Source organism: Artemia franciscana, chromosome 16 (genome assembly GCF_032884065.1).
Source record: "Artemia franciscana chromosome 16, ASM3288406v1, whole genome shotgun sequence".
Lineage (NCBI taxonomy): Eukaryota > Metazoa > Arthropoda > Branchiopoda > Anostraca > Artemiidae > Artemia > Artemia franciscana.
In genome coordinates, this window is record NC_088878.1 from 26,211,316 (window position 1) to 26,228,270 (window position 16,955).

The window sequence follows — 16,955 nt, forward strand, 5'->3', positions numbered from 1 at the left end:
AGAGAAGCAAAAAAAATTAGAAAAAAATAAATAAAAATAAAAAAAAACTAAAAAAAAGTTTATAGGATTTTTTTTTTGAATTACCGTAGCTTGGTAAGCTGCCTTTACTATATTTACACTTGGCTTATTATTTAACGTTGCAAGAAAAATGCCTTGATGAAACTTCACCCAAATAGTTATACATAAGGTACGCAGGAGAGGATCGTTACATCGAGAGAAAAAGACCTTTTAATAAAACATGATCAAAATAGCAATATTTGTCTCAAATACGTTAATTATAATGTTAAGTCATAAAATTTTAATTACAAGTTTTTTACTTATCTTCATAGAAAACAGTTAGGAGCCCAATTGGCTCGTATTTCGTTACGCTTGCATGAGAAGATTTAATTTAAGGTTCAAATTCAATTTAAATTACTTTTCCAAAGATTAAGCACAGCTACTTTTTATTTATATTTATAATTCAATTAACCACGGCTATATTCGACTGTATATTAGTTGTAATTGAGAAACATCTGAATCATCAAGTCAATCATATTATTCAATTCAATCATATTTATTTAAAAAAAAAACACACACATAACTACTGTACATAATCTGCCAGGAAAGCAAAAAAAGTGCTTGGCTAGGGCAGAAACTTAACTAAAGAATAATTGAACAATCAACAAACAGAAACAACGAATCAACTAGATTTATCTAAAAAGAAAAACAAAGGGGGGGGGGACGAAGAGAAAGAAAAGAAAAGAAAAAAAAAGAAAAGAAAAAGACCGAAAAGAGGAGGACCGCACGACATTCAGATCTAAACACTAGTTCTGTAATGACCCTTCACAGCTCGCTTGAAGGTAATAAGGTTATTTGAGTTCCGGATTTCCAAGGGGATTAAATTCCAAATAGCTGGTGCAAATCTAATTAAAAAAGAAGCTCTTTTTGTTGGAGGTGTCTCGTGGACAATGTCACATGAATTTCGCGTTTCTTAAGTATGCAAATCTTGATTTAAAGCGAATAGATTTTCAAATGATGATGGAAGGAGATTGTTAAAATATTTAAAACAAAAATTTGCAACCCTTTTAGTACCCAGTTTTATACATTACGAACAGACCTTAGATTCAGCTAACAGAAAAGCTTTGGTGAAGGTCATATACCTGTAAGATATACCAGATAAGTGGATCAAAATGATTAGTGCTATGTGCGAGAATAATATTGCTTAGTTAAGGTAAGAAGCGATTTTAGTATCTGGTTTGGCATGAAATCAGGAGTTAAGCGGGGTTGTGGAATCAGGTGTTAAGCAAGGTTGTGTCCTATCCCGGTTTATATGGATTATTCTGACTGACTCTGACCTGAGGAAAGGTTATAAAATAAAATGGTATCAAATTGAGAGGCATAACACTCTTAGAATTAAACTACGCAAATGAATGTAGTTTCCTAAGTAAAAATATAAGCTGGTTTCGTTCTGAATAGGGAGTTAAGCAGAGTTGCGTTCTATCTCCATTTACATGGATCATTTTGACAGTTTTTTCCTAAGGAGCACGACAAAAGACATGGGAGAACATGGAATCAAATGAAAAAGTAAAACTCTCCTAGACATAGTAAAAAGCAAAACGGAATAATTTTTGGAAGTTTTGAGAATTCATGTTGCAAGATCAGGTTGCAAATCAACGTTAAAAAACTAGGCTGCTTAGACTCGGATTCAATGAGAGTGAAGAGATGATAGTAAGTGGCGTGAAAACCGATCAAGCACCTAGCTTCGCTTAACTTGGTACCATTATTAATAAAGATGGGGGATACATTGAAGATGTAAAAAGTAGAACAGCCAAGACACAGGTTGTGTTTTTTCTACAGTTGAAAAAGTTTGGAAGAATATGAGGATAAGTCTCTGAGCTAGATTAGTATATTGGAAGCCATGGGTATGGCACAAATCAAGTATGGCTCTAAAACGTTGGCGATTTGAAAGACTGGAGACGATCTGCTAAAAGTTTTTCCGTAGGAACTGCCTAGGGATAGTTTCAGATAATCGTTTGACTGATCAAATATCATAGGAATATGTAGGATAAAAATGAGGTTTTACCCCACTTTCAAGGGATAAAACGAAAGAAAACTTAAGTTGACTAGGACATGTTTTACGTATGACAGTTTGCCAAAGATTGGACTTTTTGGGCATCCATCTGGGGCCAAAAAAAAAAAAATAGAAAAACCCCAAAATGGTGGGAGGATGTCATAAGAAAGTAAATTTTTTTTTCAGCATTATCAATTATATATATAAATTTCCAATTTCATCTGTAAGTATATATACATATGAAATCGTTGCAATATAATTAATTACAATTTATTTTATTGGGGAGCTGCAACAATTTTTCCTGTGACGGGGAGCAAATTTTTAGAGCTAATTGTCCACGGTTGTGGTAAATATGGTAACCAATAAGTAGTACCTGAACGCGTCCAAATAAGTTAGGGTGGCACAAAAAAAAATGGACAAAATAAGTTCAAGCTTATCCTTAGTTAAGAAAGCGTAAATTCAACATTTTTTAGATACGTCATTGTTATTTAAGTCTTAATAGCTATTCGAAAGATTTAGAAACTGGACCCCCTTTTTAGAAGAACCTAATCTGGGCAGTCAATCTAAAAACAGTAAATACTTACAAGTGAAAGTTCTATACTATGTACATTAGAAAACCGTAAGTAATGTTACGACTATGGAGCTCTACAAAATAATAGTTCCTCCCATTTAGGGTCAAAAATATGCTCATATGTTTCCCACTGAGTCTACTTCTAAGATTAAATTTTTATTAGCTGAGTTTCACCATAAAAAGAAAAGAGCTCAGTTTTGTACGGCTCACTTAAAGAACCACAGATACTATGTTAGTAGGGGGCATACGCCCCCTCTATTTTCTGCCCCCTACCCTGCAGATTAACAAATATTTTTTGGGGAGTGTTTTCGTTGAAAAGTGTTTTTTTTTTTTTTTTCATTGAAAAAATTGGAAGAAAATAAAATTAGCTCACCCCACCCCAATATTTAAAAAAAAACATTTCGCCTCCTTTTCCTCTAATTTTCGTAAATTGACGCCACTGCTAGTAATAGCGTTAACTATGTTTTCTCTCTTGACTGTCCTTTTAAAAATAGTTACAAAAAAAAACACTTTATTCTTAATACTTTTAAATGGGACCCCACCTCCCCAAGCAAAGTTTCCAACAAATAAATATTTAAATCTAAAACTCCCTAATAGGCCAATCTTAAAAAAAGAGGAAATTTATACCTTGCTAACAGCAAACAGGCCTTTAAGTAATTTTCGATGTTTTGCCTTTCCAGAGCTGACTGTACCACGAACTGAGAAGCCAACCTCCTTCATACTAGAAAAAGTGAGGTGGCCGTTGGCTGTAAGGTGCTGTGGCACGGAGGTATCGTCAATATTTGTACTTAAGTCTTGAAATGGAATGTCTTCAGGCGGTGATAAACCGGTTTTCAATTTATCTATGACTAGTTTGGAATCCTGGAATAAGATCATAAGTATTCTTAAAAGAAAAAAAAAAAATCACATCATAACTATATCTTCTTGCCAAGAGTTTATCGTGTTTATAATTAGAAATCAAAAATTTTGGAGGATCAATATTTTTTAAATCGTTACACCAGGAAGTAGATCATTTCTTTTATCAGTTTGCATATTTTTTTTTCAAGATGGGGCTCATTGGCTTCGCTTAATAGTTTGTAAATTACCTTCTCAGTTCTTTTGCGTTAAATCCAAAGAGTATGGGTAGCTTAAAGAGTGAAAACTGGCACTAATGTCGAAAAAAAAAACTATCAGCACCATCTTGTGTTTGGCGACACTTGGTGTTTTTTAAAGCTAAGTAATCTTTTTTTTTGTCAGGAACTAAGATCGGCTACTTATTATTACCCAAAATTTTACGAATTACCATAATTAAATTAATTATTTCTATTTATACACTGGAAAAAATGCCAAGTGTCTCCAAATGATAGATGGTGCTGATAGTTTTTTTTTGTCGACATTACTACCACTTCCCACTCTTACAAGCTACCACTACTCTTTGTTTTAAATCTATGAGCCAGAGAAATACACGACTTGAGGGGTGAATGAAAGAGCAAATACCCTGAGCTAAGGATCTGAACACCAGCGGGCTTATAGAAACCTTGAAAACGCTTACATTCAGGAGCATCAAGTGCTGCTTATAATTCTCAGTGTTAAGAAAGCAGTTATTCAATTCCAGAGCCGTGAAAGGGGCCGAGCTTGACAAACCACCAAAACATACTATATAATAATAATAATTTATTTATTTGTCCACTGTACAAAGCTGTAAAATATAGCAGGAAAAAAAATATAGCAAAAAATATATAGCAAAAATATATAGGAAAAAAATATAGAAAAAAAAAATAGCAAAAGAAAAACGAAAAAAGGAAACACCACCAAATTGGAAAAGCGACAACAAACGAAATGACCCCGCAAAAGAAGAAAATCAAAACGATAAAAAGACAATTTTCAAATAGGAATTTTAAAACAAAAACTTTTAAAACGACATAGTAAAATCAATAGGTTTTCATATTGCCACATATGGCAATAGGTTTTCAGTAACGATAATGTTAAATAAAAAAAAAAACAAAAAAAAAAGTAGGAAAAAATAAACAAGGTGGACCAACAACAAATCATTAGCTTAGAGTGTGGGGGAAGCAATTAAAACTCTTTATACCCCCCCCCCCATTTCTTCACCTTTTCACCGGTAAGCATGTGAATGAGATCTTTTGTGCTTCAAAGATAACATTTTTTTTACAATAAGAGGGGAGCTATCACCCCAAAGAACCCAGATTCAGGCCTAGTCAAATTGAAGCAATGATCGGATATTAATTTCTTCGAGGGGTTATTTTTAGCTTCTTACCCGTCATAGCTTTCGTCGCCCCATCTGCAAACATTAAATTTTCACACAAAACCTTATTTTTGTACCCATATCAGCAAATAGCAGTGAAATGGAATCCCACCCCCATGAAAAGCGGGCTCAAGATCCTTTTTGGTATTATCCCTCCCCCATTTTCAACCTATGTACATCAATGTGAGACAGAGTGTGATTTGGTATTATCTTCACAAAGGCATTTATTTTTATACTAATACCATCAAATAGTAGCGAAATAGAATCCCACCCCCTTGAAGTGGTCTTAAGAACCTTTTTTGGTATTAACTTCACAGAAGTATTTATTTTTTTACTTATATCAGCAATTAGTAGGGAGATTGAATCCCCCCCCAACAAAGTGGGTTTAAGACCCTATTTTTTGGTACTACCCCTCCCCATTTTCAACCTATGTATATCAGTGTGTAGACAAATATGGGATTTGCCTTGCATTTATTATTATACTCATGCGTGCAAATAGGTGGGAAATGGGAGACCTCTCCCAATAAAAAGCGGTTAAAACCCATTTTTGAGTATTAACCCCCCCCCCCCCTGATTTTCAACCTATCTGCATCAATGTGTGCACAAATACAACCATTTCACCTCTAATGCGTTTATCTTGCTTTTCGACAAATTGAACATACGCATTAAACATGTTTATCAATTCCACTTACATCTCCATTTTTCCCATTCTTGAATCACCACTAAATGAATCACCAATTACGTCAGAATTTGGCTGCATAGAAACGTCCCAGCTCAAACGCAACCTCGTGGGCAGTCTACTGAGTCGTTTCCAGCTGACTTCGCCAGACAAGGGCGAGAGAAAACGTAGGTATAAACTCAAAACATCATTTTTATTTCTTATATCATTGAGAATTATAAAGAAACTGAATGACATTTCTTTGGGTAGAATTATTCCCACAAACAAACAAAAATCATACGGGCGAGTTCACTGTCCAGGACGTAAAAATCGGAAAAGATAGTTTTTCAAGTTTTAAGTCCTCAAACGCCTTGAGGCGCATAAGGCAGCAACTTTTGACCTTCACGTTTCTTGGTCCAGGACCAACGACCAGAGCTCCTCCATCAACCTTCTTGACTGTTTAGCCTCCTTCTCCTGTGACTGACCGAGGGTTGTATCCTTGTTCCTACCGTTTCTGCACAGACCAGGTAGTTTCCAGCACCACTCATTCATTCCTAGTAACTCCAACGTCTCTTGCAAATTTCAATAGTGATTCGAGGTTGCTCGGTTCGGGCTCTAACTTGCACATTCAGTTTTCTTTCAGTCCAGGGTGCTGCTAGTATTTTTCTGAGGCAATTGCTTTCAAATTCTTTTTTCTGTGATTTTTGAAATGCTCCATGATTCTCAGCTAAATAAGAGTACTGGTAAAACACTGCTATTCATCAATCGTTGAGCTTCTGGGAGCATATGAAGCACCTCCAGACATTATTTATCTTGGAGTACACTGCAACTGCATAAAACCTAATGGTCAATAGGGCTGGTCAAACCCCACGATTGAAACTGGAGTTGTCTATCTTACTCGACCACTCTACTAGTTTTAATAAACTCGAGACGATCCAAATCAATCCGGGCGATCGTGCTGAACCGATGGTCATAAAAAGGTGGTGGAGGACTTACTCACATAGGATCTTTCTTTATCTTTTAACCTTTTTTAAATATCAAAAGAGATAAAACCACAGTGAAAAGCTACTTATCACCATTTGGAGCACCCTCCCCTCATATGTCTGGCTTATCATACGCATACCCATTTATAGTTACAATGAATATCTTAAATAAAAGGATTAAAGAATTCTTATATGGGGCAGGTATAGTACCACATTTTTGTTAGTGCTGCCGTGTTGAACCGTGAAAATAAATAAGCAAATAAATTCGCTAAATTTGATGTCGCTTTTTGGAAGTGAAACTTCGAAGATGAACAAATTTTTTCAGTCCCCAAAACGACTACATCTTCAGAGACAAGTTAGACCTTCTTAAGCTGAGCCAATAATACATATTTAAGGAATTATATATATATATATATATATATATATATATATATATATATATATATATATATATATATATATATATATATATATATATATATATATATATATATATATATATATATATATATATATATATATATATTATATAATATATTATTTATTATATTATACGAACTTTTTGAAAATGAGGCACTCCTTTGACCAATTTTAAGGGAAAAATTACACCCTATGCTAATTATAATGCAAGAGAAAATTTAGCTGTTATTTTTGTAGAAATCAATGAAGACCAACAAGTTTCCCTATTCCTCTGTATGTTTTTACATACACACACACAAAAACAAAAACGGATGAAGTGAAGCGCAAACAGTATTAAAAGTAAAAAGGTTAATTATACGTTAATAAAAGGTTTAAACTATTAAAATTATGACTGAATTATTATTATAATTTTATTATTATTGCTACTACTAAAATCTTTCATTAAATTATTCTTAAATTTTGCATGTTAAATTTTTATTAAATTATCATTAAATTTTTGAATTGTTAAAATAATATCAAATTATCATTATTATTATTAAACAAAAAATAATTATTAAAATTATAAAATTAAAGGTTAAAGTATAGGTTAATTCAAAAACAGTATTTTTTTTTTAATCTTCATGGTTTCTTAGGATGTCGTTTAGTCATTTATAATTTATATCGTTAGTTTATAATTTCTACAGTTTTTTTCTTATTTTTGGCTAATTTGTCTACTGATAATTTTAACGAAATTTTGCAATCTCTATTTGCATTTTTTTTCACAATTTTACCAAATCAATTTCTCATATTTTTCTAATTTTAACGCTTATAATATTAACAAGATCTCGTTATCAATATTTACATTTTTTCTAATTTTCACAATTTTGACATGTTTTTCACTCACTATATTTTGTAGCTTTCAGAACATTTTGTAATTTTCATTTCTATATATTCCGTAATTTCCGAAATTCTTTCATATTTCCCACTTCTTTTTGTATACTTTTTATTCTATAATTTTTTATTTTAACTATTGTTTTCAGCCTAATCACTTTTAGAACAGATACAAATTATATTAAAAAAAAAGAGTTTTTAATTACAGAACTAAGGCCTGACGTTATACCTTTAAAGCATTTTAGGTACCATAATACATAAAAAGAGGGTTGCAGGCCCCTCAAACCCTCACTTACCTCATCATAAAGAATGGATTTTGCTGCTTTCTCCATACCTTCATGACATTTATCTACAATGGGACGAACTGATCGCTCAACTCGAAGGGAACTAAGCATAAAGGACATAAGACTCTCCGTCCTTAATCTGTCAATTCCTTGAAGGGAGTCAAACACTAAAGGCATGCCTTGTCCGTAGTGCGAAGCCTAAAAAAGAAGCAAGTTTTCGGCGTAAAAAAAGTAAGAGTGGGAGAAAAGTTCATTCTTCTAGTCCGAAATGTGCTATGAATACGTCTACCGTTGGCAGAATAGGTTTTGTATCAGGATACGTATCACGAGTACTGAAACACAAATTGTCGTTTGAGTCTAACCAAGAGCCATAAAAGGATTGGAAAGCCATGGCGTGTGAAAATCCAACAATTTTTCAAAATCTAGGCAGGAAGGCAATTTTTTTCCGTCTTCAATTTTTTTTAATGAATTTTTTTAAATTCCAAAAAAAGGTATTTTTTGTAATTAGGAGGGAGCAAAATAATTTAGCGATGAAGGGGGAGCAAATACTCCCATCCCCTAGTTGATGCCCCTAGTGTTTTAACATACATCCAGGAATATTTTCAGGAAATAATATGTTCCATTTAGGCCTTGTTTTAAGAAGTAACTTGGATTTTCGAACTTCTGGGGGTAATATCTCAAGATAATTACACGAAGGGTTGAAGACTAGTGATTAATCACTAACATAATTACTAATTTAGTCAATAATTATTAACATATTCACGAGTACATTAATATAATAATAATTAATAGTAATATAACTAATATAATAACTATGACAATACAATTGTGGTTAGCCGAGAGCAAAAAGTAACCACGTCACATAAGAACAAAACTTTCTGGACTTGTTGCTTACACAGGATTAAGAATAATAACGAAACAAGCAGTTATACAATTACAAATAATCACTTTATACACAGTAATTGGACACGCTGTTTTTTGTTGGTGTAGTTCAAATTTTTTTTTAATAAAAAGAAACATAAATTGCCTGTGTTACTAACTTATTGTACATATTATTCAACTAATAACTGACAAAAAATGACGATTTGTTATCAAAGTAAACTCAGTGATCCTGAGCTTGAGTTGCATTGCGTTAAGGATTGATATAGGTCCTTGAAATCAGAACGGCAAAGATAGGTACTCAGATAAGCCAGAAAAGAACTCGGGCTCTCGGAGCGCAGGGATAATATCCGTATAGGATTATTTTACAACGATATATTTTCTGCCTATCTAGACAACTATATATACAGAACTGTATCCAGGATTTTTTTCTTGGGGGGAGGGGGTTTACAAAAGGTTTTTTTGTGGGAGTACAAAGAACTTTAAAAAATGCATTAAAAAGATGCTTATATTCGTTTCTGTTACGTTTTTACGAGCTGGACAAACATTTCGGGGAGGGTGAGATTAAACTCCTTAACCTCCCCATCCCCTGGATACCGCCTTGTATATACTGTACATCCCACTGACTTTACATTTTCCTGACTAGGCCTATTCTATATGTTTTGGGTGTGTGTGTGTGTGTGGTTATTTACTCGAAAATACGAATTTGGCATTTCTGGGCTTGTGATAGTCATTTTTTATAAATAAATTTGACCCTATCTTATATATACTAATAAATGATGTCCTAAAATCTCCTTGTTTTATATGTACTTATAAATGACACCCCAGTAGCTCCTTATTCCAAGAAACCAAAAACAAATACCTATACTTCTTATAAGTCTCGTGAGATATATCTTTAACCCTAGGATCATAACTGTGTGTATAAGAATTTGCTACGTGTGTCAACGTCAGTTAAGTAACTGAATACAAGACTAAATAAAAGGCAGATATGAAAACTTTTTTGCACAAATAAATGATTGATAATTAGTAACAAACACTAATTTCTCAACCAATTCCACTTTCATTAGTTTTTCGCTGCTCCCCCTGCCTTGGTTTTGTAACCAAGGCAAAAAAAAAACACCAAAAATACGTTACCCCGTCCAAAAACGCGCTGCGTGTTCGGAAGAACTTTTTGGATGCCATAAAATTATGTGTACAGGGTGAAAAAAAAAAACCAACTGACCCAGAAGTTATATCTCAGAGGGCTATAGTGCCCGAGGCACACTACAGTAGCAACTATCAATAAAAACCGGGATTGTATAGTATCCATAATATAGCCTTTGCTTAATTTCGTGATCTGGGCAATATTTAACTTTTAAACGTTAATGTTACAATTGGCCAATCAGTACTGCCCAATCAGGATTGGCCAATCAAAAATAAAGGTAGTACTTTTAAATTAAGAAGCTTGAAGCTCTAGGGACATAAAAAATGAAATATGATTCTTTAAATTGGTTAAGTGGAATCTATACAACCATATAGACTAAATCTTAGAAAATTCGAAAAATCCGGCAACTCATTTGTTTTAATGGAGAAGACCCGTATATACCGTTATGTCTTAGCACTTAACGGTAGCCAAGTTTGAAAATAAGGAACGTTTCTGAAAAATCAGCAAAAAATTAGCGAAAAGAATATATGCTCATGTAGCTCCAAGAAACTGTAACTTTCCCGATTGCTATAGCAAAAGACATACACTGCCATTTTTTGGTAGTAAACTGGAAAAAAAACAACAAAAAAACGAAAAACACAAACAACAACCGTGACTTAATAATTAAAAACTATGAGAAAATATAACCCTAACGTCTTGTAGACTATCCCATTTTATGGTATTTATCTCTTTAACTGATTATTGACATATCAATAGAATCCTTTTTCCCCCTCTGATTAAAAAAACATCACTCTTCTTACTCAGTTTTGACACTTTTCCAGCAGCCTATATTTGTTAAATAGTAAATGCTTGTACCGCCAGATTGATAGTTGAAGTACTTGATCATATTTGGGCGGTATAATCGTTCAGTTCGGCTTGGCGTGGCACTAAAGGAGAGAATTTACGTAATGAGAAAGATCTTAATAGTTGTACAACAACAACCAAAAAATCATAAAATCCTGGTTTTCAAGAATGAAGCCACGAGGCAAAATATTTCTGTCACTTTTTATGTCCTTGGTACTGCAAGAGCATCAGTTTTCGTTTTCAGTTTTCAGTTTTATATATAAATAAAATATATATTATATATTAATATTAGTTTTCAGTTTTCGTATTTGTAAGCTGAACCCGACAAAAGATACAAAAACGCAGTATTATTGGACATTATTTGAGTACAAATGGGTGTACATACATGCTTTTCAAACTAAGTTATCACCGTTTCAATGACTCACACTATTACTACTACCAACTCACCGCAGCGCCACCTGAGGCCAACACAGCTACGCATGCTCTTCCTCCATCCCAATCTATATAAAGCCTCTCTCTTTACACCCTTTAAGGAAGTTCACATTTCCCTTAAATCTTTCTTTATGACATACTCCCACCCCAACCACGGATGACCTGCTTTCCGTTTAGCCCTAGACAGTTGACCGAAAAGGACAATCTTCGGCAATCTGTCATCCTTCATCCGCAGAACATGCCCTAGCAATCTTAACCTTTCTTTTATTACAGCTTTCCTTCCTTTCTTTTCTTTCTTTTCTTTCCGTTCGTTTCATTACCAAGTTTGAACCACATTTTTCGTACATATACGAACGTAATTTCACGAACGCACATAATTTACATATACGAACGCACAAATACGAACATAATTTCAAATAGTGTGACACCAACCTGCAGTTCGTTTGTTTTCTGGAGTTGTTGGGCATATTCATTTTTGGCATCGTCTGCTAGCCTAGATTTAATTGCGTTGTTTGCTTTACTCTTCTCCAACTCTGCTCGTGATAATTGAAGATCGGCATCTGCTCGTTTATAGGCCTCTTCTGCTTTTTCTGATTCCCTGCAAAACCAAGAAATATATTGTAATTGTAGCCACTAGAAGTCATGGCTTGAAATTCAAGGCTGTTCATCAGGGTTGAATCACTCTCACCGAAATGCCAAAAAAAAAAATGCCACGAAGATGCACACTCTTTGGTTATATAGTGACTGAAAAGAACCTTTTTCCATTTTTACCCCCCATCCCTTCTGAATAGAATTCCGATATAACTCTTGTCAAATCCCTTGACTTTCTCAATATGGAGACAAGTAGCAGACAATTCCTTCGAAAATTAAATATATTTTTGACAATCAAAATTCTATACTTAAAATTTTTTTTTTATTTAAGAGCATCAAGGAAAAAAACATTTAAAAATGTAAACAATTTCTTTTCTTTGTCGTCAGCTGTAAAAAAGAAGAAGAAAAAGAGGGATTAAATCTGCCAGTAGGCTACAGATAAGAAAAAGGAGACAAGTCTAATTTTACTGCCTCGACAGTGAAAATATACAAGATCAACCATATAAAAACGGACTTGCACTCCGTGCCAAAGTCGAATGTTAGGAGCCACATGCCAACTCTATGAAATGCTAAATAAAAAATGTCCAAAATCCGTACATTTAAAGCAAAAGACACCTGGTTAGTGTTTTTGATCTACAATCATAATTCTGAAAAAAGTACGAGGAGCTCCAATCTTGGGGGGAAGGGGTAAAATATACTTGAAAAGTGAATTTTTTGGTAATATATTTGTCACACAGAAAACTGCAATCTCCCACCATTTTGGACTGTAATGATAATTTTAATTTTAGCGCGAATGTACATGAGATAGCCAGTCTGTTTCAACTACCACATAGCTTTATTCATAGGTTCAAACTTATATCCATACGTTCAGAAAGATGATTCAAACCGGAAAAGTTACAATTTTAATTTTTACAAGAGATAGGATTCCTCAGACCAATTACAGGAGGGAGAGTTCCCCTCCCTCTGCGTACAAGACACACCTTTACGGATCTCCGGATTTCAAAAGACGTACTCACACGCGGCGGTGTATTTTCGTGTGAAAAATAAAATAAAAAATATTTTCATGTGAAAAATATTTTTTTTCATTTAGTTTAACAAATATTACAAGATATGTAATATTTGATTTAAAGCAGACTGGAATATGATGGTGCAGATAGAGGCAGGAATTCTTGGCGAAGGTGCGTAGGGTGTGTTAATCGAGGGTAGGGTGGGGCAATTTCCCCCTAGAATTAAAAAAAACCTTTTAGGACTGTTTTTTTGACAAAATTGAAAAAATTGCGTCCAAGCCCAAATTTTTAAAAAAATACAATTTGACCCCCTCCCAAGTTTCCGTGAATAGACGCCATTAAAGGAGTGTGCGGGAACAAATTATTGGGAGGCAGCATTGAATATACACTGGTTAATTACTTGAATGTTTAAAAGGTTAAGCACCTCAAATTGTCACATAAAAATATGGCTAATTCCTCGTCAAATTGCAATTCTCACGAATACCAAAGGCATAATTTATACAAAACAAGGAAAAAGAATTTTCGGCTTTACAAGACCCATTACCTACTAAACATACTATTTCGCAATACACTATAAATTGAGAAAATTTGGATTATAGTAGTTCAAAATTGTAGGGTATTCAGACTGAGGGGTGCCGGGTTTGAAATACCTCTTCTTGAATATTCAGTGCTCAGAATGATTCCTGCTCATTAGAAAAGGGACTTGACGACTTGTAAAGGGACATTTAGGGTTGAAAGAAGGCAAAGATTTCGCTTGTCATTCATGATTAAAATATTCCTTTGCTTACGAATCAGAAACGGTGACCAAGTCACCCTAAGGATCATCATATTCCCGAGCATCGGAAAGAACTCATTTTCCCATGAGACGGGTCAGTCGTCTTTGTTTCTCCATTTTTTTTTCTTCAAATTTTTGGTTATGTTTATTCCTAAAACAATAAAAGGGAAGCAACTTCAAGACTAGAAACAATCCATAAGACGAGCTTGCAAGCTAACCCATTCACTTCTTCGACTTTTTAAATTTAAAAAAAATCCATAAGACGAGCTTGCAAGCTAACCCATTCACTTCTTCGACTTTTTGAGAGACTGGTGAACTTGCTTATGAGGTCTGAATTCTTCTTTTGTATGTCATTTTCAGCCCACATTTTTTTATCAGTTTCGTTTTTTTCGTCTTCTCGCGTTTTCATGTCATAGTAGGAAAATTGCCAAGGTGATGTCCAGGAATCCTTTCAGAACGACTAAGGAGACTAATGAGTCTCATATTCATATTCAGACTAATAAGTCATATATTCATCATCACATTCCCGAGCATCGGTAAGCACTCATTTACCCATGAGGCCAGTGGTCTTTGTTTCTCCATTTTTTTTTTTTTTCTTCAAACTTTCAGTTATGTTTCTTCAAAACAAAAAAAAAGGAAAGCAACTTCAAGAGTAGAAACAAGTAGAAAAAAAAAATCCATAAGACGAGCTTGCAAACTAACCCATTTACTTCTTCCACTTCTTGAGAGACTAGTGAGCTTGCTTATGAGGTCAGAATTCTTCTTTTCAGCCCGCTCTTTTTCATCAGTTTCGTTTTTTCGTCTTATCGCGTTTTCATCTCATTATCTGGTAGGGAATTTTCCAAGGTGATGTCCACGGAATCCTTTGAGGCCACCGCTCTCTGTAAGCAATCGGTGGCCTCTTCCAAGAAGGCATGAACAATTTCTCGTTTTTGTTTTTCAAAAACCCACTTTTCTTACAATGATTCCTCAAGTCTATCTAGCTTCTTTTTATTGCTAGATATATCAACTACGTTCAGTTCCCTTTCTTTCTCTTGGACTCTTCATTCAGCAGCTTTTTCTTTTCAACATAGCCGAAGTCAACAATTGTCAGAGAATAGGAAACCTTTCGGGTTCGCCTCCATATGTGTTCAATTCGTCAATCACACACAGCATCGCATTCAGGACTATTTTTGACAAGGATGCTCTGTCTGACGGAAAAAGCATTCCTGTGAGCGAAAAACCCCTCTGCGTCAGCGCAGCCGTGCAATAATGTTAACACAGCTTTTACAAGCTTCAACAAAAGCATATACTTTTATCCATCAAACGCATCCATCATAGAGAGGATTTGATGCCAGAAACTGTGACGGTGTTGGTTCTACTGAGTTCTCGGCTTGCCGCAATATCCACTCACTTCCAAAATCGTCAAAACTTACTCCTATTCGGATTTCTCGAGCAAGCACAACTATGTCTGATAGACTTCTAGCTCTTTTCCTTTCCATGGGATCCAGGCACCTAAGCACTTCGAGAAGGCTATTATAAGAGATGGGGCACTTCTTGATCAAGTGTTTGGCAGCTGCCTTGAAATGCCTTCGCACCTTTTGGTGGTACCCTTGTCTTTCTACCAAGGTGAGTTTCTGAGCACCTAACGCAAGCTCAACCTGCTCACCTACAATAGTATCCTACAAATAGCTGTCCAAGTTCTCAAGCAAACTGTTAGAAATTTCATCACCAGGATAGGGTGTTGGAAGCGGTCCCCCCCCCCTCGATTTTTCTTTTGTCAGACTCACGAAAAAAGTGTGAAGACAGTTTTTTAGCTCTGAATGAAGAGTGTGCACAAGGGCGTCGCTCTTCTGAAACGCTACTGTGAATTTCGTAAAAAGCTCAGACAATAAATGCAAGAATTGGAGTTCTGAAAGGATATCTTTCCTTTTTGGGTGACTTACAATCTTGAGGTACTGTGTTGACGACGCGACAATTTTCAAGTGTTTCTTCTATGACACGTAATGTTAAAAATACTCCAAGAGTGCCGGCTGCAGATCAATAGCTCAGTAAACAGCAGGACCAAACGTCTAAATACAACTATTTTATGGGACGCATTTACTTTTTCTGGCATTCTCAGAAATCATTGCATCATACAGGCAAACCAAGAAAAAAAATGCCTCGAGATGACAACAACGTTGAATGACTCCTCTCCAAATTCCTGGAGCCCTTTCATGAATGCGTTGTTACATATTCCAATGTTCAAAAGCTCTTTCAAAGACTTTTTCTTTTTCAATGTATTTATTTGCATCCATACCTTTTTATTGACATCAGGTACATTGCTATTTATCATAATTAGTCTTTCAAGAGGTAAATCCTTGCTCCAAATGCATGACGTCACTTTTTTTGTAATGTCCATACCAGTTTTATGTCCCACGAAATACGTCACCAGATGGCAGCGCACAACTTAATCTCTTAGGATCAAAAGTTACTCAAATCAGTAGCTGTTTTTTTCCCAACTGTAGTTTCATCGTAGTCAAGAACTAAGTGAGATTTACCTATATCCTTCATAATACTCTATTTACAGTGTGGGTGACGTGCATCAGTTATCAAGTGAATTCCGCACTCATTGACATCCCGGGTAACTTACCAGGGAAATTGGCCTCATAGACATCAATGATTCCGTCACACGAAGTTACAGACATACAAGCTAGCCAGAACTTGAGTACCAAGATGATTTCCGCTTTGTTAGCAGCATATTTGTCACAACACATCTCAGGAGTTACTTGCATTCCTAGCTAATAACTCATCCGATTGGGACTGTTCCCTAGCAGATCCAAACAATCGTGACTATAGTGGATTGAAACGAATCATAACCTATTCCTTGCGCTCGTTCAACTAAGCATGCTGTTTCAAAGTGTAAAAGTCTTTGCAACGGCTAAGGTTTTTCCTGCATATTTTGCAGTAAAAAGAAAACTCAATCACCTATCCTACACCATTCGTTTATCTTTATGTTACTCATATCTTCTTTAGTTAATCAGGAGCAAGAAAATTGGTATTTGCTCATTTTCTTTCCTAAATACACTTGGAAGACTTGAAAGACAAGTAGGTCTAAACACGGCAGGAAGAACACTGAATACAATATTTTTTCCACCTGAATTTTATACCCATGGTAATCTCCTCTTCACATTCAACCTGCTATTAATTTAATAACTAATCTTTAGAAAGAAAGAACATATAGT

General features: G+C 34.8%; 1 protein-coding gene across 2 annotated transcripts in view; it reads right to left on the bottom strand.

The window, feature by feature from the left end:
* LOC136037277 (formin-binding protein 1-like) overlaps positions 1-16,955 on the bottom strand; it is a 124,095-nt gene that overhangs the window by 39,896 nt on the left and 67,244 nt on the right. For both annotated transcript variants that reach the window (XM_065719914.1, XM_065719913.1), the window contains exons 6-8: positions 11,812-11,977; positions 8,094-8,279; positions 3,249-3,482 (exon numbers count right to left, since the gene is read on the bottom strand). In XM_065719914.1, coding sequence (XP_065575986.1) covers positions 3,249-3,482; positions 8,094-8,279; positions 11,812-11,977 — 586 coding nt within the window. The remainder of the gene's footprint in view (positions 1-3,248; positions 3,483-8,093; positions 8,280-11,811; positions 11,978-16,955) is intronic.